The 27413-nt window shown below is 38.6% G+C and overlaps 1 protein-coding gene across 3 annotated transcripts in view; it reads left to right on the forward strand.

Moving 5' to 3' along the window:
• The first annotated feature begins 401 nt into the window (after positions 1–401).
• Positions 402–27413, forward strand: part of LOC139953038 (bifunctional 3'-phosphoadenosine 5'-phosphosulfate synthase-like) — a 36444-nt gene continuing 9432 nt past the window's right edge. For 2 of the 3 annotated variants that reach the window (XR_011787931.1, XM_071952432.1), the window contains exons 1-6: positions 8577–8833; positions 18522–18642; positions 23800–24035; positions 25038–25176; positions 25437–25555; positions 25865–25978. Coding sequence is in view for 2 of the 3 variants with exons in the window: in XM_071952432.1 (XP_071808533.1) it covers positions 8759–8833; positions 18522–18642; positions 23800–24035; positions 25038–25176; positions 25437–25555; positions 25865–25978 (804 nt within the window). In the remaining variant the exon portion in view is untranslated. Of the gene's footprint in view, positions 551–8576; positions 8834–18521; positions 18643–23799; positions 24036–25037; positions 25177–25436; positions 25556–25864; positions 25979–27413 lie in introns of those variants that run through there. The other variant, XM_071952434.1, reaches the window with a different exon arrangement.

Genomic DNA, 27413 nt, shown 5'->3' on the forward strand with positions numbered 1-27413 from the left:
CCCAATTTCTTTACAAGTATGCACTCTTGATACACCATGGTGAATTTACTCCCAGAATGTTAGGTAATTTCAGAACCCAGTTCCAAAACTTCATCCCCAAAGTTCTTTTACACCCTTCCTACATATTGAAAATCTCACTTTTGAAAATAAACAAGCAACTCCGATCGATTGGAACTTAGTTGCAAATAGAAAGTTATCGATTTTGTTGTTTGTTTTGTTTTGTTACTCAGTGTTTGTACATGTCGAACTGTTTACCCGGTTTAAGTCAACGGAAAGTCTATGAGGGAGCGACTCAGAATTAACAATTGAGATCGATCATGCAGCTATAAGTCGGCGTCCCTGACGCGACCAAAGGCAACATTGTATTGTATATTCTGGGCGCCTGTCTACACACAGAGGCAAGCAACGTGTACACATTTTCCGAACCAACGTCACTTTCACACTGTACTTTCACCAGTTTGTAGCGGACCAAACTTGTAATTCAGCAACGATGTCCTTTATAAACAGTCGTTTAAGCAGCCCGGAGCACAAGAAACAGAGGATGGAAAATGTAAGTTAATTTGTGTTGTACTTTGATATAATTTATTCGACATTTTATTCTGCAGTTACTGAAATCGGTTCGGTTTTCAATCAGTGAATCGTCGAAAAATTGTTGAAAACTTCGGATCGCGGTGGGGAAACTTTACTTTTTACGTGTCGACACCGACCGGAAGTGACTGTCGCTGCACGGAACCACCTTGCTCGGACCAACATGGTCTACATGTACAGATCATTATTTAGACAGGTCCTAGATGACGGAAAGAAGCAGTTTCTGAACTTTGAACATTGAGTTACAAAATACATAATGTATATTTTGATATGTAAATAAACAAGTTGTCAGTGGTAGATTTGTTATCTTGTGTCATTTTTGTATTTTACAAAAGCCCAATTGTGCTCAAAAAGAAACTATGGCTCCCCTGTGAGCCTTATAGGGGTCACATATTTAGGGCTTTTTTAACGCTATACGTTTTTCAAATCGGCGTTGATGGGGGAAAGTTTTGCGACCGTTAGCCAGCCAGAACTGAAGTTTCCTGTGTGCAGACGTACGAGTTGGCGTGTGTAAGAGTTGACCCGCTTCCTTGTATTTATTTTAGTATTACATGAGGAAAATTTAAAATACTTGATTAACCTTGAAATTTGCGAAGCACAGGGCACCACGGCAGTTGCTGTAGGTGTTGTGGGTTATTTCAAGGCCTGCATAGGACTAGACCCAGTGACTGGGGCGCTGGTACTCCTTTTAAACAATTTTTGACTTCATCTGTCGTACTAGCGCCCCAGGGAACGGCACAGAATTTTAACAAAAACCCTGTTTTTCGCGACCCCAGCCACAAAAAATGCCTCAAAATGACAAAAAGACCAAACAAACTAGCTCAAAAATCGCCTACTCTATCTCGATACGTCTAGGATGTAACATCAGGCATTTAATTGTACTCACGATCATTTTTTAAACTCCAAATCGATGATTTTTAACTCCGCATCGTGGAGCGATTGACAAGTCTGCGATTTTCGGATGTGTATGTTAACGAAACATGGCGTCGCGTTGTGGGTGGATGTCCATCAACGGCTGTTTAATGCTACACTTGTTACAGGCGTTGCAGCGAATGCTATACATTGTACACGGGGATGGGTACAGGCGCTGCAGCTAGCGAGTGCCCACGTGCGTTCAATCATGGTCAACGTAACTTACACGGTGCCGGGTTGTTGGAAAAATTATCAGAAAGGGGTGAAAGGTTCTCAGAAAGGGAATATTGTCTGAAAGAGGGGATTTTTCTGGTCTGAAGTCTGCTGGATGAAGCTGGATGGTTCTGGATGAAGTCTGCTGGTCTGGTCTTTTCTGGTCATCGCCCCCCCCCCCCCCCAAAAAAAAAAGAAAAAAACGAAAACAAGGGGAAAAAAGATGATAAATAAATAAATAAAAATTCTACAGTGACACTGGCAGCACTAAACATTATAAGAAGCAATTTAACCATGCACAAAAATCGTAGGCCTAGATGAAGTACAGCGGTTTTTATTTATTTATCATATTTTTCCTCCTTTTTTTTTTTTTTTTTTTTCTTTTTTTTTTGGGGGCGATGACCAGTACAGCGCCCCAGTCACTGGGTCTAGCATAGGACAGGTTTCCGGTTTGCTGTTGTTGCATTATTGGTTGTGGGTTCAGTGTTGTTAGTTTTCATCATTGATTGATCCCTATTTTCGATTATGATGGATTGGGGTCAAGAGCAACAACTGTTACAACACTGTTACTGCTGGGATTGGAGGGATTAGATTTTCAGAACTCTGGAAACTTCTCAAGAACTGTTCTGCTTTTAACTATCACTTGGCGAAAGGTAGAAAATTGCCCTTGGGTCGTTATGAAAGACACTGGACATTATTGGTAATTGTCAAAGGCCAGTCTTCTTATGTGGTGTACCTCAACACGCATATTTAAAAAAAACCTTTGACAATGTGCAGATGATTGAACATCACTCTAGAAATGTTATACTGCCCTCATTTGCTAGCCATTATATTTGTTTGAGTTGGTTTTGTGTCATGAAAAGACAAACAGTGACAAGACAAATCAAGGCAACTACCACCAGTAACATGGAGCAATAAACTATACCACAATGTACTACTACTACTACTACTAGGCCTACACATTGTAAAATGTCTGTGTTTAAAACAGCACATTAAACAATGAGCTGATTACAGATTGTCCTTTAATCTTAGGATTAGTGCTAATCCTGGTGGAATTATCTAACACTAATCTCTTCTGAGACAGAAAATAGCACTTTGGGTTGGTTTTGGGATGTTTATCTCTGGATTATAGATCTTCTGCCACTGTTTACCTGAAAAAAGTTTGTTGACCTTCCCTTAAAAAAAAAAAATCTGCTGGTCACTGTTGGCATGATTTCACAGTATTCATCTCCAGATCAGTTATCAATATTGTGACTAAAATCGCAGTTAGCTTAGCACTCAATCAAGATTGATCCATAGCTTGATTCTCTTTGTGGAGTCGACCCAAGGTTGTGGACCTTCCATCTCAGGGAGGGAACAACAGGCCGTTTGCTTTGTTCTTGAAAGGGCACCAAGGAATGTTCTCCTTGGTATAGAGTAATGTGAGACTTTGGGACGTTAGGGGCAGCATACTTACCAGGTAAATGTCCATTGTTTACATTGTTCTGAGCGAGTGCACATGACCGGGAACAATGGATTTTAATAATAATAATAAGACATTTGTAAAGCGCCTAATGCAAAAGCCTCTAAGCGCATAAAAGAAACAATAAAATAAACAATTAGAGAAAGATACAAGATACAAATAGGCAAATTACAAAAAAGAAGCTTTAAACAATCAAGTTTTCAACAGGGACTTAAAGCATTGTAAAGTATTAGCTTGGCGAATATGCACAGGAACACTATTCCAAAGAATTGGTGCGGCGTAAAAAAAAGATCTGTGGCCATAAAAAATGGAAGAAGCACTAGTAGCAGAAAGCAATGACTGTTGAGATGATCGTAAAGTCCGAGGGGGGGAATAATGATGAACAAGTTCAGATAAATTAGCAGGAGATTGACATGTTTGAGCCTTGAAAGTTAACAGAAGAATTTTGTAAACTGTTCGAAACTTAACTGGGAGCCAATGCAATTGCATTAGTACAGGTGTAATATGGTGAGAACGAGGCAGACAAGAAACGAGGCGAGCAGCAGTGTTCTGTACACGCTCAATTTTAGCAAGATTTTTATCGGGGAGTCCATACAGAAGTGAATTGCAGGAATCAAGTCTAGTAGTGATGAAGGCATGAACAAGACGAAGAGTAGTTGCTTCATCCAGGTAGCGGCGAATTTGTGATATTTTCCTAATAGCCATGAGAGCTCCTTTGGAAACATTATCAACATGTCTACTCATGCACAATGATGAATCCATAATAACACCGAGGTTACGGGCAAATTCAGATGGTTCAATGACAGACTGGGCAATTTGTACTGTTGGTGGAGAAATCTTTTTTGCGAAACGAGATCTCAAAAATAAAATCTCAGTTTTTGAGTCATTCAAAGCAAGTTTATTTGACAACGCCCAAGATTTGACATCTTGAATGCACACTTCAACTTTTGCAATGGCAGAAGCGCGATCAGCTGGATCAAATATAATGTAAAGCTGGGTGTCGTCAGCGTAAGCAACACTAGAAATACCATGGGCAGCAATGAGGTCTTGCAAGGGTGCACTGAACAATATAAATTCAAGTGGGTGCACTGAACAATATAAATTCAAGTGGCCCAGAGATGATGGCGATCTGATTTAACATTGTTGATGAGAACATGCTGGGTTCTGTTGTTCATATAAGAAGAGAACCAGTTAAGGGCAGTTCCAGTAATTCCATAGCGTGAAGATAAACGTTGGATGAGATGCTCATGGTTGATAGTGTCAAATGCAGCTGAAAAATCTAACAGCACAAGGATTGCTTCCTTATGGTTGTCCAGTGCACGTAAGATTTCATCCTGCACACGAACAAGAGCAGTCTCAGTACTGTGGAAAGGACGATAAGCAGACTGCATTTTAGCATGGAGGTTATTTTCATGGAGATAGTCATGAAGTTGACTAACAACAGCACGCTCAATCAATTTGGAGATGAATCTCAAGTTAGAGATAGGACGATAATTTGACAAACACTCTGGGTCCAAATGTTGCTTTTTCAGAAGTGGCAGGATGCAAGCCTCCTTAAGAGTCCCTGCCTGTAAGAATGTACCAAATTAGGGGGGGGGGGGTGTGATTCATGGGTTCGCAGATCTTCTTCTAAAAAATTAGAGTGATACACCATCATACCAAACGAATAAATCCAAAATTTTAGTTTGCTGACGCATTCGGTTTTGGAGTTACCAGTTATCAAAGTTTCGGCCAAAAGACCCCCGAGAAACGAATAGTACATTCCCTGTAAACACAAAAATGTGCGCCAAGCTCGTCCCAACAAAAGTAAAACATTTTTTGAAACCTCCAGTTGGGCTTATAACAAAAGTAAAAAAAAAAAATTGGGATCTCGTTGGCGCATCATGTTATGCGCACCTGAACCTTTGACGAACAGTGCCCACGTGCCACTTTCAACGCCTCATAATTCAACGCGCCTATAAGATCCCATGAATTAAACAAGTTTACATGAAAGAGCTTACATCCCTTAAACAAATGTAAGTGCAAAGTGCGTGGGATCTCGTTGGCGCAGTGAGATAATAGAGGTCAAAGTTCAAATTTGACGAATATATTGCGTTTTCGCACCTCCGTTATGTGTTGCTAAGAATCTATATAATCATAAAACGCACACAATTTAATGGGATTATATTGGCGCGTGGATTTCTAGACGACGCAAAATCGTCCGAAATAGGCAGTAGTGTAGTTTCATATGACCTTTGACCTTTAGTATATTGGTGGGCCAACATGATCCCAATTATTTTTCAATTAAAATCTGTTTAGGAACACTCAACTTAACCAAATACAAGAAAACATTGATGGGATCTTGTTGGCACAGATACTTACAGTGATGAGAAAAGCGAATGTTGTGCCAATTTAGGCCAAAATGTGTGGAATCAGCAATACTTTAGAAAATTTTCAAAAAATCTTTTGACATACAAGTTGCAGAGATCCCAAGGTTCTTTTTTCATTTGTCATTAGATGAAAGCTGTTCCAACACCCAGATGCCATAAAACAACTTTTTGTTGTTGGCGCGCAAGGTTACGGAGGTGCGAAAACGCAATATATTGGTTAAATTTGAACTTTGACCTCTATTTTTTCTCTGCGCCAACGAGATCCCACGCACTTTGCACTTCAATTTGTTTTAGGGATGCAAGCTCTTTCATAGAAACTTGTTTAATTCATGGGATCTTATAGGCGCGTTGAGTTATGAGGCGTTGAAAATGGCACGAGGGCACCTGTTTGTCAAAGGTTCAGGTACGCGTAAACATGACGCGCCAACGAGATCCCAAACTTTTTTTTTTACTTTGGTCATAAGCCCAACTGGAGGTTTCAAAAAATGTTTTACTTTTGTTGGGATGACCTTGGCGCACATTTTTGTGTTAACAGGGAATATACTATTCGTTTCACGAAGGCTTTTAGGCCGAAACTTTGATAACTGATAACTCCCAAACCGAAAGCGTCAGCAAACTAAAATTTTGGATTTATTCGTTTGGTATGATAATGTGTCACTCTAATTTTTAAGAAGAAGATCTGAGAACCCATGAATCACCACTTGGTACATTCTTACAGGCAGGGACTCTTAAGATGATCAGGGAAATGACCAAAAGACAAAGATCTATTAATAATCTCTGTGAAGACTGGCAGCAATTCATTTTACCTGGTAATTAGTCCCAAAAGTCTCCCATTACTTAATGGTTAAAGACAGTGGACACTATTGGTAATGTCAAAGACTAGCCTTCACACTTGGTGTATCTCAACATATGCATAAAATAAACCTGTGAAAATTTGAGCTCAATCGGTCATCGAAGTTGCGAGATAATAATGAAAGAAAACAACACCCTTGTCACACAAAGTTGTGTGCGTTTAGATGGTTGATTTCAAGACCTCAAGTTCTAAATCTGAGGTATCGAAATCAAATTCATGGAAAATTACTTCTTTCTCGAAAACTATGGCACTTCAGATGGAGCTGTTTTTCACAATGTTTTATACCATCAACATCTCCCCATTACTCGTCACCAAGTCAGGTTTTATGCTAATAATTATTTTGAGTAATTACCAATAGTTTCCACTGCCTTTAAGGCGAGGCACCTTGTGAGGGAATTGTATGTTTCTTCTGGAGCATTTTAAGGGTCAAAGGCATTGACCAGGGTCATGGAGGCAATCGCCTATGTTGTTGTTGCCTTCATGAAGTGCCAGGCCTGAAACAAAGATGAGGTTTAGGCAGCTTGAGTCTACTCAAAGGTCCTGCTAAGGCAATGGTCTTTGTTTTAAACTATTCGGTTGTTTCAATTATGTATAAATGTAGATTTTGTAAACAATCAAATTTACCTGTAAAAATTTAACTTCAAATAAGACGATCGCATTTTTGAGATATCGCCAAAAACTCCAGAGCGAAGTTGTCCATTTGGTTTTGTGCTTGAGAGTTCAGATTTATTTTTTCTCAACAGCCTTTCACATCCCTGATTTAAAGAGTATTGGAGCATGAAGATATTATTTACTGGTACCATCTAAACTTTAAAATTTGTACCACACGTAGACATTTTTAAGACATACACCCACTTAGCTGCTAGTGCTGCAGGATTCAGGACTGCTTAAGGCCTACTGAAAAGGGAACAGAGTTTTGATTCTACATGTACATCAAATGAGAAAGACAAGTCTCGAAAATATTGTTTGTCCCAGTGAGACTAAAATTATTTTACCACGTAAAGCGTATAAATTCTGTGACATTGTTTTTTTCTCAAAAACTATCAGCACCTCAGCAAGTAATATTTTAATGAGGCCTTCTACCATCATTATCTGTGTAAGTTTAATGTAAATCTGTGGACATGTTTTTTTGTGTTACAAAAAGGTTAAAAAATCCTTAAGTACTTGAGCCCAGTATCACAAAGCACAAAGATTCATCTTAAAGATGAGTTGTCAATATTACCATAGTGATTTGTATTGTGACATCACACTTTGCCTAGCAATTAAGATTGATACACACTTAAGATGATTAGAAGCTTAAAAACTCTAGTGAAACCCAGCCTTTGGTTTGTTTGCTAATGGGGTGGGTGTTGGGTGTGTTCGTTTGTATGTTTGTTCATCGGCCGTTTGTATTTGTGTTCGTGGGCACAAATACAAACTGCAAAAGGTCTTCTTTAAAAGGTGGGTTGTAGTTTACTTGTTTTTCTGTTCATTCATGTCAGTTTGTTTTCTTAATTTTTATTGTGTATTGTAGTTTTGAATATGAAGCTTAATACAACTTTTTTTTTAATAAACAAATTATTCATGTAAATGGCAGATATTCGCTGTTGGTCATTGAATTTTAATAAACAAAATTAATAAAATACCCATCTGTCCTCCATGGTGAAAGCTCTGAGCCTCGTGTTCTGAACAAGGACCAGAGATTAAAGCAACTTTGCCCCAAAAGTTCCTCCTTAAATATTGGTTATTTGTTGAGTTCCTTCATGTACATGGATTGTTCTGGAAAGGGGAAGGTTTTTCTCTACTACATAATGTATACTATTGATGGCCCCCACCAGCCACAAAACAGCTTGGTTTATAAGTTCAGGTATTGCATGCATCATAAACCAACAGAAGAATAAACCTCTAGGCCCTTGCATAATCCCCCATGCCATTTGGTGCTATGGTACCAGTGTGAGCCTTCCCAACCTGTGAGAGGAAAGATAAACAAAGTGCCACATCACCACCAAACATCTGCCTGATCCACCAATCCATTGAACCATAGAGAAAGAACTGAACCAACAGGTTCGGTATTAAAACCTGCAACATATAATACAAATACCTGTACAGTATATAGCAGTAGTTGTCACTGAGGGGGCGTGTCGACTAAATCGTCCAACCTGAACAACATGTAATAAGCCAGATGTACCTGCTCACTAAATCACAGATCAAGGGTCGAATCTAGACACTAGCACCAAAGTTCGCTCAATCTCCAAAGCAAAGCATTTATTTAATCACCGCCCACCGGTAGAGAGCTCAGCGCAGTGGAGTTGCTTTTTTTTATTTGGTCGAGGTTGTGATTTTAGTTTAGAAGTGCTTTGGTAAAATATTACTCTTGCCAACATGACGGAGCAAGTTGCAGTTAATAACAATTTGCTTAATGGTAAACCGGATCCCTATGGCATACGACAAAAAAAGGTTAGTTTCTAGTTCGTTGTATTGTTTTAACGAAGGTTTGTACTGATTTTTTGAGATTTCTGTGATGATGTAAAGTTTTTTCTTTGGTTTATGAAATTCAGAAAAGTGAGATTTTGTGCATGAATTTTTTTTCTTCTTAAAATTTAAGATTGAATGATGAAGATTTGGTTATTTAGCTCCTTGTGTAGTCATTTGTTGAGAAAATTTATTATGTTATGGGTTTTTAAAAAGTTTTTGAAAACTGAAACAGGTAATGGGTTCGGGAGTCATGACACTTAAAGACAGTGGACACTATTGGTCATTGTCAAAGACCAGTCTTCTCACTTTGTGTATCTCAACATGTGCATAGAATAACAAACCTGTGAAAGCTCAATTGGTCGTTGAAGTTGCGAGATAATGACAGAAAAAACACCACTGTCACACGACGTTGTGTGCTTTCAGATGCTTGATTTCAAAACCTCAAATTCTAAATCTGAGGTCTCTAAATCAAATCCGTGTAAAATTACTTCTTTCTCAAAAACAACGCCACAATGTTCTATACTATACTATCAACCTCTCCCAATTACTCGTTACCAAATAAAGTTTTATGCTAATAAATGATAATTTTGAGTAATTACCAATAGTGTCCAGTGCCTTTGCTTTAAGCAAGACACTTAACCACTGCTTTGTCCTTCTGATGGGAAGTAAAGCTGTGGTTGTTATAACAATTATCAATGCAAGTAACAGACCACAGTACACACTTATCGCAAAGAGAAGGGGTTCGCCCCGGTGTGTCAGGCAGTGCCGTAACGCAGTGCCGTCAGGCAGTAACGAAGGCTGTACTAGAAAGGAAAGAGAAGAAATATATTTTGAATGAGTGAAATGTTAAGTTCAAACACTTTGCTAAAGTTTGCCCTTAATCTTTTTTCTGTCACTGGCCAGCCAGGACCATTTATTTAGATAATAGTCATTTCACTGGTCCGTCAGGCTACTGGCTAGTCCTTATTTCAAATGGAATGGGGATGTTTTCAAGACTTTTAAGTGTTGAAAACTAGCCGGCCTGAGTTTAAAGTGCACTTTGACTGGTGTTAAGCTAGATGTAACTACTCTAAATTGTTTTAAACATACAAACTTACCCAATAGTCAATATTAAAATATTTCAGGCCTGAAGCCTCTTATTAGGCATCTGAAAAAGCCTTTAATTAGGCATCTGAAAGCACAAACAATTATTTTGTGCAAGAAGAGATTTTGTTTCTTCATTATTTTCTTGCTTCTTAGATGACCAATTAAGTCCAAATTTTCACAGGTTAGTTATTTAGTGAGAATAGGTGGTCGGTGCTTTTAACTGACATACAGTGAGGAAGAAAATAGTAGAAAATAGTAGACCAAGGGATACTATTAAACTGCATTTGCATGAGGGGGTTGAGGGAGGAGTGGGGGCGTAAATTGAAGGAATTTCTAATTGAAGTTCTTGTGTGCACATCCTCCTTCTTTAATATAATCAGCCCCTTTACTACACCTACAGCTGATTAGTCTACCTGCAAGAAAATAGTTAGCATACAAATGTAGTGATTCATTCAAAACTATATATTTTTTTATACTGGTGGTTCGGTTACTGCACAAAGAACCATTGAAATGGAATATATGTAGGTCTAATGAATTTGTTATAAATTGCATGAACAAAAACAACTTTTCCAACCATCTTTAACTCATTATGTTATAAACTGTGCATAATCTATAGGAGTTTAGATAGTTTCCAGGATGGCTCAATGAACAGAGGGGTAGTGTAATGCGCTTTGGCTTAATGTATAAAAGCGCCCAATATTATTATCTTTGGGGTTGAACAAAGAATTGACTAGAGTAATATTCGAACCAACGACCTCCGGATTAACGTGCCGGCGCTCTACCAACTGAGCTATCTAGCCCTATATTCCCTATTTTGTCACTATCTTTGTGCGGGGGTGCCAATAATATTATCCTATTATCCTATTATTTTTCAATATTATTTATAAATTCCCTGGACAATTTATCCATTTTGATTGGTCGAGAGAATATTAAGTGACCGTGTTTAAACTTGTGAAAAAAACACATAGTGAGTGGCGCTGCATCAAGCTTACGCTTGGTACTTATTTACGCGCAACACAATCAAACATACTGGTATTATTGTAAAATCTATCAGCACACGCAGGTACACTCAACCAAAGAGCAACCCTCACTCACAAAACGGAGCCTTAAAGGATTTCAAAATTTACTTTCCAGCATTACATGTATTATGCTGTTTAAAGTCATTGGACGTTTTCGTTAAACAGTATTGTCCAAGGCCCACACTTCGTATATCACAACTTCTATATAAAATAACAAACCTGTGAAAATTTAGGCTCAATTGGTCATCGGAGTTGAGAGAAAATAACAGGAAAACCCACCCTTGTTTCTGCAAGTTTTGCTGTGTCATGACATGTGTTTAAAATAAATCCGTAATTCTCGATATCAATCAAGAATTGATATTGTTATAATGTTTTCTCAAAAAGTAAAGCATTTCATGGGATGATATTTCAATAGAAGTCTTTCACCTTCTGTAAACCCTGTAAGTTATTTGTAAATCTGTGAACTCTTTTTTTTTTTTCAGTACCGAAATTGTCCAATGGCTTTAACAAACCCGGCATTATGAATGAGAAATAAGGGCTGTGACCGGATCAAAACTTTGCAGAGTCATGACTGTGTGACAAACGACCTCATGAAACATAGATTTTTCAAGTTCATGTTCGACACAATAAACTTAACACTGAGTGCACATGACACAATCCATTTATAAATGAAAATATCATGTAGTGCATGTGTACAGTTCATTCTTAACAAAGTATATATTTACAAATACATGCAGTGTAGGTTCAATAAGCGCATACAAACATTTCACTTTACAGTTGGTCAGTTGCTTTTGTGTTCAATTGTTGAGAATTGATACGGTTTGCTGGTCAAGACCCTAAGGCAATCAGGGGTGTTTAAACCCCTTGTCTGGTGGGTGTGTCCACTAGACTTACATGTAACTATGATTTATACAGGCACAAATACACTGCCCCTTGCTTTGGGCCTGTACTAAGGTAGTCCAGTGTACATTATATTTCAAGTAATTGGACTGTGCTATTTTATTGAGTTAATGAGTGGTAGTTAACATGATTAGTTTTTTTTTGCTTTAAAGCCATTATACACTTTCGGAACAGAAACAAAAATAAAAGTTCACAGATTTACAAATAACTTACAGGGTTTACAGAAGGTAACGGTGAAAGACTTCTCTTGAAATATTATTCCATGAAATGCTTTACTTTTTGAGAAAACATTAAAACAATTATCACTTCTCGATATCGAGAATTGCGGATTTATTTTAAACGCATGTCATGACGTGGCGAAGATGCGGAAACAAGGGTGGGTTTTCCCGTTTTTTTTTCCTCTCGACTCGATGACCGATTGTGCCTAAATTTTCACAAGTTTGTTATTTTAATATAGATGTTGTGATACACGAAGTGTTGGCCTTGGATAATACTGTTTACCAAAAGTGTCCAATGGCGTTGAGCTTTTTGTGAAGTGTAGAGTTTATCTGTGTGTTTTACTTTGTCGCGAGTAAGTTTAAGTCGCCCAGATTTTAAGCATGTATTATATTAGCATGTATTGTCATCAGCATGCATTGTCGTATACATTTTACATGTAACTCTTAATGTATATTTCTGATGTATTTTATGGGTAGTCTGTGACAGGTGTTTGATTCCTATGCGATTGGCGATTTGCTTTTTCTTTTGATCATGATTGACTCTACGTGAAGGGAAACTTTCGTAATCTTTGAACAAAATACGTCAGAAATATCATTGTTTTAACTCTTCACGGAGGTGAGCATAGTTAAATACTTAATTTATGCCGTTTTATGCTGTCTTAATAGAAGTTTCATAAGGATTCAGACAAAACATTCATATCAGTTGTCGCCCGACGTCCGCGGATATTCGGATATTAAAAGAATATCCGGTTACTTGGTTGTAATTACAGAACTATCCGGTTTATAAATAGCTATTCGGGCCCTATGCGGATATCCGGTTAAGAAAAAAAAGGCATTCGCGGTTACGGATAGGAAAACCTATTCGCCATTAACCGGATATTCGAATAATTCGCCCAGGCCTAATACCTTGAGGTATATAGGGCAGTTAGACTTTAGGTCTTACTTATAAAAACATGTAGCTCTTATTATCACCGAATTCAAATTCTGGTGTTTCCGATCAGCAGAGTGTGGGTTCGAATCCCCAGCAGTGACACTTGTGTCCTTAAAGGCCGTGGACACTACTGGTTATTGTCAAAGACCAGTCTTCTCACTTGGTGTATTTGCATAAAATAACAAACCTGTGAAAATTTGAGCTCAATTGGTCGTCAAAGTTACGAGATAATAATGAAAGAAAAAACACCCTTGTCACACGAAGTTGTGTGCGTTTGCAGGCCTGATACTTCTTGCCATTGCCTTGGTGCCCTTGAAATGCTCCAGTAGAAATTTACAATTTCCTCATAGGGTGCCCTTTGCCAAGGAGAAAATGCCTTGGTGCCCTTGCCCTTTCAAAAACGAAGCATACAGGCCTGCGTTTCGATGGTTGATTTCGAGACCTCAAATTCTAAACTTAAGGTTTCGAAATCAAATTCGTGGAAAATTACTTCTTTCTCGAAAACTATGTCACTTCAAAGGGAGCCGTTTCTCACAATGCATTATACCATCAACCTCTCCCCATTACTCGTCACCAAGAAAGGTTTTATGCTAATAATTATTTTGAGTAATTCCACTGCCTTTAAGCAAGACACCTGACCATTGCTTCATCCTTCGGGATGGGACGTAAAGCCGTTTGTCCCATGTGTTGTGTAACGCATGTAAAAGAACCCAGTGCACTTATTGAAAAGAGAAGGGGGTTCGCCCCGACGTTCCTGGCTGTGGCTGCTTAATGCGCCATAGCATCTTGTAAACCCTTATAAAGTGGTCTCAAAATTCATCACTGCAATAACCTATCTTTCTGAAAGTTTGTATACTCAGCGCCTTGAGTACTTGGTAGATACGTGCGCTATATAAGACTTTGATATTATTATATTATTATTATTATTATTATTATTGTTATTATTATTATTATTATTTTGACTCTCCACACAACCACCTGTTGCACAATGTGTACAGCGTACAACTGGGTCAGATTCTGAAGTTCGCTGACTGGTTTCATATTTTTGTACCTCAGATAAAATCCAATTGTACAGGACTGATGGATGAGTTCAACCATAGGCCTACATTTTCATTTTAGTACATTATCGTCAGGTCCAAAGCCCTTCAGTCCACTCTCATAAAAATAAAATTGAATGGCCAAATAATTGAATAAAACGTAATTATGCAGGAAGAATGGATGCATCAACGTTTGGTACTGAAGGCACTAGACACTACTGGTTGTTAACTACTCAAAATAATTAGCATAAAAACCTACCTGGTTACGAGCAATGGAGAGCTGTTGATAGTATAAAAACATTGTGAGAAACCGCTCCCTCTGAAGTGACTTAGTTTTTGAGAAAGAAGTAATTACTCACTGAAATATTTGAATTGGTTTCGAGACCTCAGCTGAGGTCTGGAATTCAAGGCATCTGAAAGCACACAACTTGTGCGACGATGTTGGGTTTCTTCCATTATTCTCTCACAACTTTGCCGACCAGTTGAATTAAAATTTTCACTGGTTTCTTATTTTATGCATAAATATTGAAATACACTAAGTGAGAATACTGGTCGTTGACAATTACCAAAGGTGTCCCGTGCCAACAATTTTGGATATTTATTATACGAAATGTTAAGAGAGTTTCTGATCATTGAATTCAGTCAAGGGAAATCTGAATTGCGATAAAAAAAAAAAATCAATTTTAACGATCTCAGATGGAAAAAAAAGAACAGCAAATTAAAAAATAGCCCAGCCAGATGTCTTAAAAAAAAAGTTTTTGCCAAAAATTTTCTAAACTAGTTTTGCTGCATCCCTAAAGCTCTAGATTATATTGATTGGAACTCCTGGTATGCTGGTCTGGTTTTTTGTGTGAAACCTTGTTGGACATTATTTTAGTACAGAGATTACACAAACTGTCTAGTTTTGGAAGTACACGTGTAAATTATACCGGATACACAGAGGAAATTTAAAAAGTTTTGTTTTTTATTCATTAGGTTTTGAGTTAAAGGAACACGTTGCCTTGGATCGGACGAGTTGGTCTATAAAAAAAGCGTTTGTAACCGTTTGTTATAAAATGCATATGGTTGGAGAGATCATTTAAAAGTAGAATACAATGATCCACACAAGTTTACCTCGAAATTGCGTGGTTTTCCTTTTACTGTGCGAACTAACACGGTCGGCCATTTATGGGAGTCAAAAATTTGACTCCCATAAATGGCCGACCGTGTTAGTTGATGAGGCAAAAGGAAAACCGTGCAATTTCGAGGCATGTTTGTGTGGATCATTGTATTCTACTTTTACAGCATCTTTCTACCCATATGCATATTATAACAAACGCTTTTCAAAGATCAACTCGACCGATCCAAGGCAACGTGTTCCTTTAAGTCTTCTCTAATACAGGGTGGGTACTTGTTAAATGTTACATGCCTGTGATAATTTTTTCACAGGACTTGGGGAAAGTACTGAGTATACAGTGCTAACACACAGCGGTGTATGGGTAAAAAACCAAAATTAATATTCTTTATCCCCGATGCAAATTTAACATCTATTATGTTGTTAAAAGTATGTTAACAAAATGAACAACATCAGGGATGAGATTGTTCAGACTTTTGGCTGAATTCAGACTTTTTATGTCGGCCTGGTGAAGAAAATCAGACAATATTTGTTTCCACAAATAAAGAAATCCTGATCATTGGTCTACTTCTCTAGTACTTTGGACACTGTTTCCAAAAGCTCCTTGGAATCTATCATGTTCATAGAGAAACTAGATAATTCCATACAGAATACTGACAACAAGTTACAATGTAAAACAACCTGTTTAAAGGCAGTGAACACTATTAATTGGTAATTACTCAAAATAATTATTAGCATAAAACCTTACTAACATGTAGGCTAGTAGGTAATGAGTAATGGGGAGAGGTTGGTAGTATAAAACATTGTGAGAAACGGCTCCCTCTGAAGTGAAGTAGTATTTGAGAAAGAAGTAATTTTCCTCGAATTTAGATTTAGAGACCTCAGATTTAAAGCGCATTTTGAATTAGCGTCTCAATATGCTTTTCATTAATGCCCTGTTCATTGGGCCAATAATGTTCATTTAATCTTGGAGTAACGTATGCATGTTACTGAGTCTGCAAAAAGACTGAGGGAAAAACAAAAGTTTCAAGAGGTCTCAGCGAGTTAATGAATTGATAAATGTAGTTGTAGAGAAGGAGCTACATGTAATATAAAAAAAGATTTAAACAGAGAAAAACTTCAAACAATTCTATGCAACAAGGAGGAGGGTGCATGGTTATTCTTTCATTATTTCCTTGCAACTTCAATGACCAATCAAGCCCACAATTTCACCGGTTTACTATTTTCTGCATTTGATCAGATACACCAAGTGAGGATACTGGGGTCGATTTCACAAAGAGTTAGGACTAGTCCCAACTTAGGAATAGTCCTAGGAGATACTAAGGCTAGTAATAAGTTAGGACGAGTAACTCATCCTAACTCGAGATAAGACTAGTCTAAACTCTTTGTGAAATCCACCCTGAGTCTTCAAAATTTACAAAAAGTATTTCTGCCTGTAAATGTGATCTCTGGGGTCAATTTCACAAAGAGTAAGGACTCGTCTTATCTCGAGTTAGGACGAGTGAGTATCTTGTCCTAACTTATGATTGATCTTAAGGTCTGCATGCTACAGTGCAGTGTTGGGACTCGTCCCATGTCCTAAGATTAGTCTTAAGTTAGGAAGAGTTTTGTGAAATCGACGGCTGAACTACAAAAAAACATCTTTTACAAACAGCATGTGTTAGGTCTTACATTGTGTGCTTGTTTGACCATTAAATTCTTAATTACACAGTTCGAGGCATGTAGGTAGAAATTCAAACGTAAGTCAATTGTCAATATTTGCAAGAGGAGTGGAACCCCTGCAGTACAATAATGACCATGTTTGTATAACTTGAGCAGACCCGGCATGGATGTAACACATGGTGTAGTATTGAAAGAAAAAAGGGTGTACGTGGCATGTAAATATGTAACATATGACTATGACATCATAATGAGTTCTGACTCTTATAATGTGTACTACGTACTTCTAACAAGGTGGGGCTTTTTCTATGCAAACAAATGTCATGGTGCAGTTGATATTCCCATTTCTTCAGCCATCTGAAAGCACACAATTCTATGCAAAAATAGTGGCATGTAAATATGTAACATATGACTATGACATCATAATGAGTTCTGACTCTTATAATGTGTACTAAGTACTTCTAACAAGGTGGGGCTTTTTCTATGCAAACAAATTTCATGGTGCAGTTGATATTCCCATTTCTTCAGGCATCTGAAAGCACACAATTCTATGCAAAAGTAGGGTGTTTTTACCTTCATTGTTTGCTTGCAATTGAGCTCACATTTTTACATGATTGTTATTGTAACGGTGCATACATTTTTACATGATTGTTAAGTGAGGGACAATTTCCTAGAGTAAACAGGGTTCTCCCTACGATTTTTCAAACTAAAAGGGTGGGAGGGGGATGGGGTCATTGTGCACCCAATTTTTTGGAAGGTTTTGGGCAAAGGATGTTGAAATGAAACAAGGTACAATGTTTTCAAAAAATTTGAAGTGTTTAGTGTTTATGACACCTTGGTGTACATGTAATGACACCTTGGTTTACATGTATGGTAAGAAACGGTGACAACTGGTGTGTGTTAAAAACTGAAATATAATGGTTTTATTCTTTCCTTGATGCAAACTGTGTATATTATGAACCAATTGTAATTTTTATTTTGTAAGTCTCATTATTTTGTGTTTGTGGAAGGCAGAACCATCGAACATCGTTCATGTGTTCATAACCATGATCAATTATTTAAAGTCACCTGGAAGTGGTATTTTTTCAAAATAAAGCTTTTGTCACTAATATATGTGTTTTGATGAGTGGAATGTGAATAAACAGTTAACTAAGGTTTTAAAAAATCAGTTCTTATGATATTTACAAGTTTAAGAGTAGACCCTGACCTGAGAGGGCGCTGTTCGTGACGTCAATCGAAGCAGACTTTGCCAGTAATGCGTAGAGTAAACACAATTGCAAAGTACATGTACGGACCAAGTTGTGAGTTTGTACGTTTAAAAAAAAAAATGTTTTGTTTTTTTCCGGGAATGCCGACCAGGTGTATTGCTGCTGAATGCAGAAAAACACTTTTTGAAATGTACCAACTCACGACTTGGACGTACATGTACTTTGCACGTGTGTTTACTATACGCATTGCAGGCAAAGTCTGCCTCGATTGACGTCACAATAGGGGTAGGCGGAGTCAGCCCCCCAAACAACTTTATATATTTTTTAAACATAAAAATCGTGACAAACAATTACTAAAAAAATTGTTTTATTGTTCGTAAGCATATACTCTTATGTTTGAAAGAAAAAAAATTCTATTTCCAGGTGACTTTAATTCACTCTCTCTATCTTTCTTAACCAACTTTAAATGATTATTCCATTGGTTTGCTTATTTTCCAGCAACATAACAAGGCGATCGCCACCAACGTGACAGAGCAGATCCATCATGTGTCTCGGGACAAGCGAGGGCAAGTTATGGGCATGCGCGGGGGCTTCCGTGGCTGCACCGTCTGGTTCACCGGTGAGTAATCTATTGCTATCAATACCTGGGCCCGATTTCACGGCTCTGCTTACTGCCGAATTCTATACTCACATTCATCATTCTCCGCTTATGTGCAAGCGCCCAATTGCTGCGCTAGCTGTTTAAGTGTAGAATGCCTAGTAAGGTTGGAACGCAAGCGCAGAAGCAAAAAATCCATTCCAACCCATGAAATATGCTTGCTGTAAGCACAGACTTCCCAGCTGTGTAGGCGTAGAATGCCTAGTAGCGTGGAGTACGCAAGCGCAAAGGCCAAAATTCCAGGTTAACTTGTGAAACACGCTTGCCCTAAGCACAGAATTCCACTTCTGTAAGCGCTAATTGTTTGCTTACGATAAGCAGAGCCATAAAATTGGGCCCTGTTCAAACTGCAGATCTCATATCCCCTTGAAGACATTTATCCGTGGGGAGGCCCCTGGAGGTTTCTACCCAGAGTGAGTTACCCTGGCGCACTTTCACACTGATCGAGTTCGGGCGAAGTGCTCTTGGATGCTTCAAAGAGGTCATTAGATTTGACAAGGCATCCAGATTCATGTATTTACTTTGTTTTAAATTCTGTTTCTGTTTCTGTATTTATTTTGGCACCCACAGAGCCCACAAAACTGTCCCTCATCTATGCTGAATAGGCTTTGACAAGTAGCTAAATAGATTAACGTGTTTTTTTAACAAATTATGTAATAAAAGTATTGAATTAAAAAGATGGTGCGTAGTTTTATACTCTGTTGCTAATGAACAGTCAATCAGAAAGTGAGGGGGACATCTGATGTGTAAAAAGTGAGGGGACAAGTCTCCCCTGTCCCCCACCGTGACTCTTGCAGCGGACCACTGTTTAAGGCAGTGGACACTATTGGTAATTCCTCAAAATAATTATTAGCATAAAACCTTACTTGGTAACGAGTAATGGGGAGAGCTTGATAGTATAAAAACTTGTGAGAAACGGCTCCCTCTGAAGTAATGTAGTTTTCGAGAAAGGAGTAATTTTCCACAAATTTGATTTTGAGACCTCAGATTTAGAACTTGAAGTCTCGAAATCAAACATCTGAAAGCGCACAACTTCGTGAGACAAGGGTGTTTTTTTTTTTCATTATTATCTCGCAACTTTGACGACCGATTGAGCTCAAATTTCCACAGGTTTGTTATTTTATGCATTAAGTTGAGATACACGAAGTAAGAAGACAGGTCTTTGAAAATTACCAATTGTGTCAAATGTCTTTAAGAGAGAATGCTGGTAGGTTTGAAAAAAATATATCCCAGTGCACTGGAAACTAGGTCCATCAGATAAGGGTACTAATATACGAGCCGAGCCATGAGTGACAAAAGAAGCATGCTGATTAATTTCTGGTTCCAAACAGAAACTTTGCCCTTAAAATATTATTATTTTTAAATGCTTAGTACATGGTTGGAATCGCAAAACTAGTATTTTTAGATGTTTGTTTGTTTTATGTGAGTTTTGATAACAAGGTTGGGTCAAAGGTTGAATGATATGCCGTTCTGGAAGTTCTGGAAGGACACAGAGGTTTCAAAATAGTATGTTTTTGTTTGTAGAACGACAGAAAAATGCGTTGGGGGTTTCTGAAAATAGATTGTGGCGTGACATCTTGCTATCTTGAGAGTTTTGTGATATGACCCCAGAAAGTATGTGTATTTAATATACACATATTGACTGGCAATGAGGTAACTAGTGTACGTCTATTCCCCGAGGAACTTTGAGTGACCAGAAGAGCGACCTATTTCCCGAGTCCGAAAACACAGCTCGGTCTTAAATGTGAAATAGGAACAGAAATCTGGAAAAGGAGGAGGGGATTTTTATTTTTTATTTTCAAGATTAAAAAAAAAAGGAAAAGGACCCTTTTTATTTAATGACTGCTCGAATTTTTTTATAAGTTAAGTATTTTCTTGATGAGACCGTTAAAATACATCCCTTTTTCCATTTACAAAAAACAAATCATAAAAAAAAAAATTTAAAAAATGTTTCTTTTTTTAACCTGGCCTAACCAAGATTTTCCAATGGAAGTGACCTTTGCAAAATGAGAACAATGTCACAGACTCTGATGGTTTTTGTATAATAAATATTCCCTTTGTATATTAAAGCCATTGGACACTTTTGGTAAACAGTATTGTTCAAGGCCCACACTTCGTGTATCACAACTTCTATATAAAATAACAAACCTGTGAAAGTTTAGGCTCAATCGGTCATCGGAGTCGGGAGAAAATAACGTGAAAACACACCCTTGTTTCCGCACGTTTCCTCGTGTCATGACATCTGTTCAAATAAATTTATAATTCTCGCTATCGAGGATTGATATTGTTTTAATGTTTTCTCAAAAAATAAAAGCATTTCATGGAATAATATTTCAAGAGAAGTCTTTCACCATTACCTTCTGTTAACCCTGTAAGTTATTTGTAAATCTGTGAACTTTTTTGTTTTTTTCTGTACCGAAAGTGTATAAGACATTATTTACTGGTACCATCTAAACTTTAAAATTTGCATTAACTACATGTAGCCATTTTTAAGACATAAAAAACCAAGCACTGTACTTTTTTTATTGAGCCTTAAGCATTCCTGAAACATCGTTGAACTCCTTTGGAGTATACCAGCAGCTAAATGAGTGCATACAATTTTTATCATTCACGCGAACAACCTCTACCCTTGATTTATACATGTATGATTACTTGGTACATCTGGGTGATGAGTGTAGAGTTAAAGTTAAAGGCAGTGGACACTATTGGTATAAACTCAAAATAATTATTAGCATAAAACCTTACATGGTAACGAGTAATGGGGTGAGGTTAATAATATAAAACATTGTGAGAAACGGCTCCTTCAAACCTCAAGTTTAGAATTTGAGGTCTCGAAATCAAACATCTGAAAGAACACAACTTCGTGTGACAAGGGTATTTTTTTCTTTCATAGTTATCTCGCAACTCCGACGACCAATCGAGCTCAAATTTTCACAGGTTTGTTATTTTATGGATATGTTGAGATACACCAAGTGAGAAGACAGGTCTTTGACAATTACCAATAGTGTCCAGTGCCTTTAAGTGTCTTTATCAAGGACACAAGTGACCAGCACTTCAACCCTTCGTGCAAACATCTAAAAATTGGGGTCCTGAATACCCACAGTTTAAAAAAAAAAAAAAAAAAAAAAAAGACTGCTCAGCAATGACGCCATCAGGACTAAATATCATGGAAGTCCTCCTGAACATTTCGCGCTTAAAGGAACACGTTGCCTTGGATCGGTCGAGTTGGTCTATAAAAAGCGTTTATAACCTTTTGTTATAAAATGCATATGGTTGTAAAGATGTTTTAAAAGTAGAATACAATGATCCACACAAATTTGCCTCGAAATTGCGTGGTCTTCCTTTTACTTTGCGAACTAGGTAAAAGGCAATTTCGAGGCGTGTTTGTGTGGATCATTGTATTCAACTTTTACAACATCTTTCAACCCATATGCATTTTATTAAAACCTGTTACAGACGCTTTTCAAGGACAACTCATCCGATCCAAGGCAACGTGTTCCTTTAAGACCCACAGAATTTAGTAAGCGCAGAATTGTGCTCTTTTAGTCTTGGAAGTGTCTTCAAATTGAGCAGAAATTTATAATAATAACAGCTTCTTGATGTGTTTATTGTCTCTGGACAAGCTCTTTGCTTCTGAGATTTGCATCAAAACAGTCTGAACAAAGATGCCAAGTGGATATTAATCTAGCCACTGTTACAACACTACCTGTGTTACAACCCCATGGTCTTTAAGATTTAGAATATTGATCATTCTCTACACTTATGTACCCTATACGCCATTGGGTAAAAGGAGGCTCCTTTTGACCAGAAAATCAATGTCCCCCTTCGGGGTCTCGGGTGCTGCAAGTTTCAGACTAATTCTTATCAACAAGTGTCAAGGAATAAAGAATCTGGTCAAAGAGTTTGTATCGTTCCGCTGCCTCTGGCGACTAATACTAGGATTTCCAGTCTTAATTAGTTTTGTAGGAGGCCATCATCTTGAATAGAATAGAAACGCATTACTGTACTCTAACAAAATGCTAACGAGAATAAGGTTACCAGCTGAAATACCATGTGGCATGTACATTACCATCTGTGACTGGTGTCCTGTAGTTAAGAAGAAAAATCAAATTTCAGAAAATAGTTTCTTGAGGTTTTTACTTACATTTAAAGGGTTAGCCTAACTAATACATAGAAAGCAAAATAGATTTTTTTAAAGAGAAAGGGAAATGACCATCTTAGATTTATGATGTACTCAAATCCAAAAAGATAATTTCACTTCGCCAACCCGACCACCCATATGTTCAATACTCTATAAAAAAAAAGTCCTCATCCGGATGGGAAAAAAATAGGCTGTATTTTTGACTAGTGTAAAGGCACTCTGAAAATATTTTCACTGCATGCACCTCATTCAACGACAACAGCACGTGTACTGAATGTTTGCGATAAGGTCTATGCCAGGCCTACATCTACAAAATTCTCTGCAACAAACACTGCTTCAAATATTCATATCATACCCCTACACAGCCAAAGACAACATTTTCAGCACGGACAAAAAGACCTTAAAACCAACTTTTTAAAACTTATTGCTCACAGCAGAAGCGACAGATAAAACTGTAAAGGCAAGCAAGACAGAAGTGATACCAATTTTTTGTATAGCGTCCCTCATGCTGTCCAAAAGTCGCTCATTACAAGTCTCATGGTGATGCTTCTTGCGCAAACGCAACGGGACAGCAAGGAGACACGCGTGCACCATTCTGTACGCGCGTTGTACAAAATGTATATGAAGTACACGTTGGAATTTGTGTATATTGAATGCTGACATGATGCTGTTTTGTCAACTTCACAAACACACGCTGTGCTATGCCTGTTTTGACAACTTAGAAAATGGCCGCCAGCGCGCAGTCCGGGTCACGTATATAGTCCAGTGTGCCCTCTACCTCTCATAATAACTCTATGATTACGGTCAAACTTCGGGTGGCATTTGAACCGACGATCTTTTGCCAGACGTCTTACCAACTAGACCACTACGATTGCCCAGGAGCTGAAGGCAGTTTTAGCAGCGGGTACCGCAAATGATTTAATAGATGTTTGTTCTTCTCTACCTCCCCCCCCCCACCCTCCCTCCCCCTTTTGCAGGTCTTTCCGGCGCCGGTAAGACGACGATCAGCTTCGCCCTGGAGGAATACTTATGCCACCACGGCATCCCAGCCTACTCCCTGGATGGTGACAACATGAGGCAGGGCTTGAACAAGAACTTGGGTTTCTCCAGCGAGGATCGCGAGGAGAATATCCGACGTGTGTCGGAGGTCGCCAAGCTCTTTGCCGATGGCGGAGTGGTGTGTTTGAACTCCTTTATCAGCCCTAACGCAAAGGTGGGTTTTTTCAATCTTTTGAATTATTTCCGATGCTTTTCAGTCTTAAGTTATTGGTTCAAACCCAAAATCATTTTAAAAATATCCTTGTCAGTTTTCATTGTGGTTTCAGGCCTGACACTTCATTGAATTGAATTGAATTGAATTGAAGCAACGAAGGCGATTGCCTCCATGCCCCCTAGTCATTGCCTTGAAATGCTACAGTAGCCCTTGAAATGCTACAGTAGCCCTTGAAATGCCACAGTAGAAATTTGCAATTTCCTAATATGGTGTTCTTGACCAAGGAGAAAATGCATTGGTGTCCTTGGCCTTTCAAAAACGAAGCAAGTAGGCCTAGTGGTTTATCATTGACATCTGAAGAAGAAAAAATTATTCCACTTCTGCCGCTTCCAAGGTTATACCTTAAACTTTGGGTGTGAGCCCTGGCTACATGGTAGTTAATGGTTGTATGGCAACCCTGAACAAAGATATTGACAAAATAGGGAGACTGCCAACATAGGGCTAGATAGCTCAGTTGGCAGAGTGCAGGCACTTTAATCTGGAGGTTGTTGGTTCTAATCCTGCTCCATAGTCACTTTGTCTTTGTTCAACCCCAAATGAGTTAAATAGTTTTAACAAATTATTGTTAAATTGCTAGGCCTATATATTTTATCATTTACGACTCTTAGAAAACTACATACGTATACTTCATTTTTGTGAAAGGTTTTTAGTGAAGTTTAAATAAAGTTATCCCATTACTGCCATGCCATATCGAAAACAGTGTGTGATCCCTGGCTAATATGGCAGTAATGAGTTGTACGACTTCTAACTGGCATCTGCCCTAAAAACAAGAAGATACTTACAGAAAAGGGAAACTGGCAACATATGGCTCAATTTATTTAGTTGGTAGACCAGTGGTAATGTTTGTAAACTCAGTGGTCAAGGTTCAATTTCCGCTCTAGTAAAATTTGTCTTTGTTCACTCCCATAATAAGTTTCTTTAATTCTGAATATTCGTTTTCAGGACCGTGAGGCCGCTAAGGAGCTTCATCAAAAGGGTGGTCTTCCCTTCTATGAGGTGTACGTCAGTACGACTCTGGAGGTGTGCGAGGCACGAGATGTCAAGGGACTCTACAAGAAGGCGAGGGCTGGCATCATCAAGGGTAAGTCAGGGCTGGAAGTTGGAGGGGGGGGGAACCAAAACTTTTACTGGACTCAAAAATTTGTTACAATACAGGTTTAAAAGGAGTAAAAGCACTATCTAACAGGCCTGCATGCTTCGTTTTTGAAAGGGCAAGGGCACCAATGCATTTTCTCCTTGCTGAAGGGCATTCTATGAGGAAGGCGCTTTAACATACAGTTTATTCCTGCAAGGTATGTGCGACTACATTTGTAACAATTTGACCTTTGACCCCTTGAACAGGTTTCACCGGTATTGACCAGGAATACCAGATTCCCCAGAGTCCAGACGTCAATCTCAACGCAGGCAGGGACAGCGTGGACCAGTGTGTAGAGAAGCTCATCAAGTTTCTACGTGAAGAGGTGAGGGACTCTGGGCACCAGACTGAGTTCAAGGCAGTGCTTATTCGTTTCACCCCCCCCCCCCCAAAAGATTTCATGCCTGAAGCCTTTCTTAGATTCACACTTTTTGTGACAAATTGCCTCTTTTCTCTAAAACTACATTTCTTCAAAGGGTGTCATTTCTAACACTGTTTTTTATATAAACGGCTCTCCAGTGCTCTTTACCAAGAATGTTATTTTTTTTAATGGTGATTTTCATTATGTTGACAAATTTGTACCCTCCTGTTAACAAAGTATTTTGTTGTTAATTATTTTTTTTTTGTGAAACAGGGAATCATTCCAGAGTCTGCTGTCGACAGCGTCAAGGAGCTGTTCGTCCCAGAGGAAGCCCAAGAAGCTGCCAAGAAGGAAGCCGAAACCTTGGACAACGTGGAGATCAACAAGGTGAGAGATGGTTAAGCTGGTTCGACGGCCATCGTGGCCAGTGTGTTATTCTAGGCCTGGCGTGTCATTGGCGAGCAGTCAAGCGCATTGGACTCATGCTCTTGTGTTTGTGATCAGCAGTGTGTGGGTTTTTAGTCCCAGTCGCGACATGGTGTGTTGCTGAGTGTGCTACAGCACCTTGTAAGCTATTACAAGGTGCTACATCAATGAGTCTTATAATTGAAAACATAGCTCTGCTTACCCTTGTCTCCAGTCAGTACAGAATGCTGCAGCATGTCTCCTAACTGGTACTAGAAAGTTCAATCACATCCCCCCCCCATACTCTATAAACTACACTGGCTACCTGTCAATCAATTCAATTCAAAATAATCCTACTCACATTCAACCCTACATACACGATCTCTTGACACCCCGTACAACTAGACCAGGTCTAAGATCTATCAGCAATACGCTCCATGTTCCTCGAACTCGCCTCGCCAGTTACGGGGACAGGGCTTACTCCAACCATGGAGGAAGGAATAGAAGGAGCTCGAACGAAGGGACATCAAAAGTCGAACCTGCGGTACCGGGGTCGTTTAACAACACCTCGTAATCACCAACATACCTTATACAGACAATGGGCGACCTGGAGTATGTGAGTTTGCGCGTGCGCACTTGGTTCTTCACTCAACCATGGTGTCGTATGTCGTATGGATATAATACAGAAAAAAACAACTTTTTTGAGACCTGATAAAAATTGTGTACTCTTGTGCTCACCAAATCCAACACAATTGAATACCAACCACCCTCGTGTGCTAATACCCAAATTTTGAACCACCGCTAGTGACCGGAAAGTAAAAAAAAATAAAAAAATATGCCATGATGTTTCAGTGAAACACCACAAATGCTAAATGGAAACGTGTGTATTCACAATTCTTGTCTCCAATGATTCAACTTTACACAAAGGCAACGGTGCAGAGCGGCGGTACCGCATGTTCTGTACAAAGAAATCTAATCCTGCTCGTTAATCGGCCGTCCAGCTGGAGGTCTCCTATCTTTTTCCACTGGTTAGACGGGGGCATTGTCAGGGTATTCTTTTGTTACTCTGCGGTTTTGCGGGTCGTTCGAGCTCCTTCTATTCCTTCCTTCATGCTCCAACATAGCACCCAGACTCTGGAACTCACTTTCGGAATACCTCGGACAAATCCACAATATCCCTCTCTTTCAGCAGAAACTCAAAACACACTTGTTCTTGCTTGCTTTCCAACATCTTGGCAAAACTTGACCGGGGCCTTTGAATGTTTTCCTTTTTCAGTAAAGTGTGCCTTATAAATGCTGTAGTTTATTATTATTATTATTATTTACCCTGTTTAAAAACAAAAATTATCGCTTGATGTGCCCCATGGGGTGAAATGAAGTGCTGTATTATAAGAACCAAGGAGTAATAATAAAACTG

The sequence above is a fragment of the Asterias amurensis genome, chromosome 21 (genome assembly GCF_032118995.1).
Source record: "Asterias amurensis chromosome 21, ASM3211899v1".
In the NCBI taxonomy this organism is placed as follows: domain Eukaryota; kingdom Metazoa; phylum Echinodermata; class Asteroidea; order Forcipulatida; family Asteriidae; genus Asterias; species Asterias amurensis.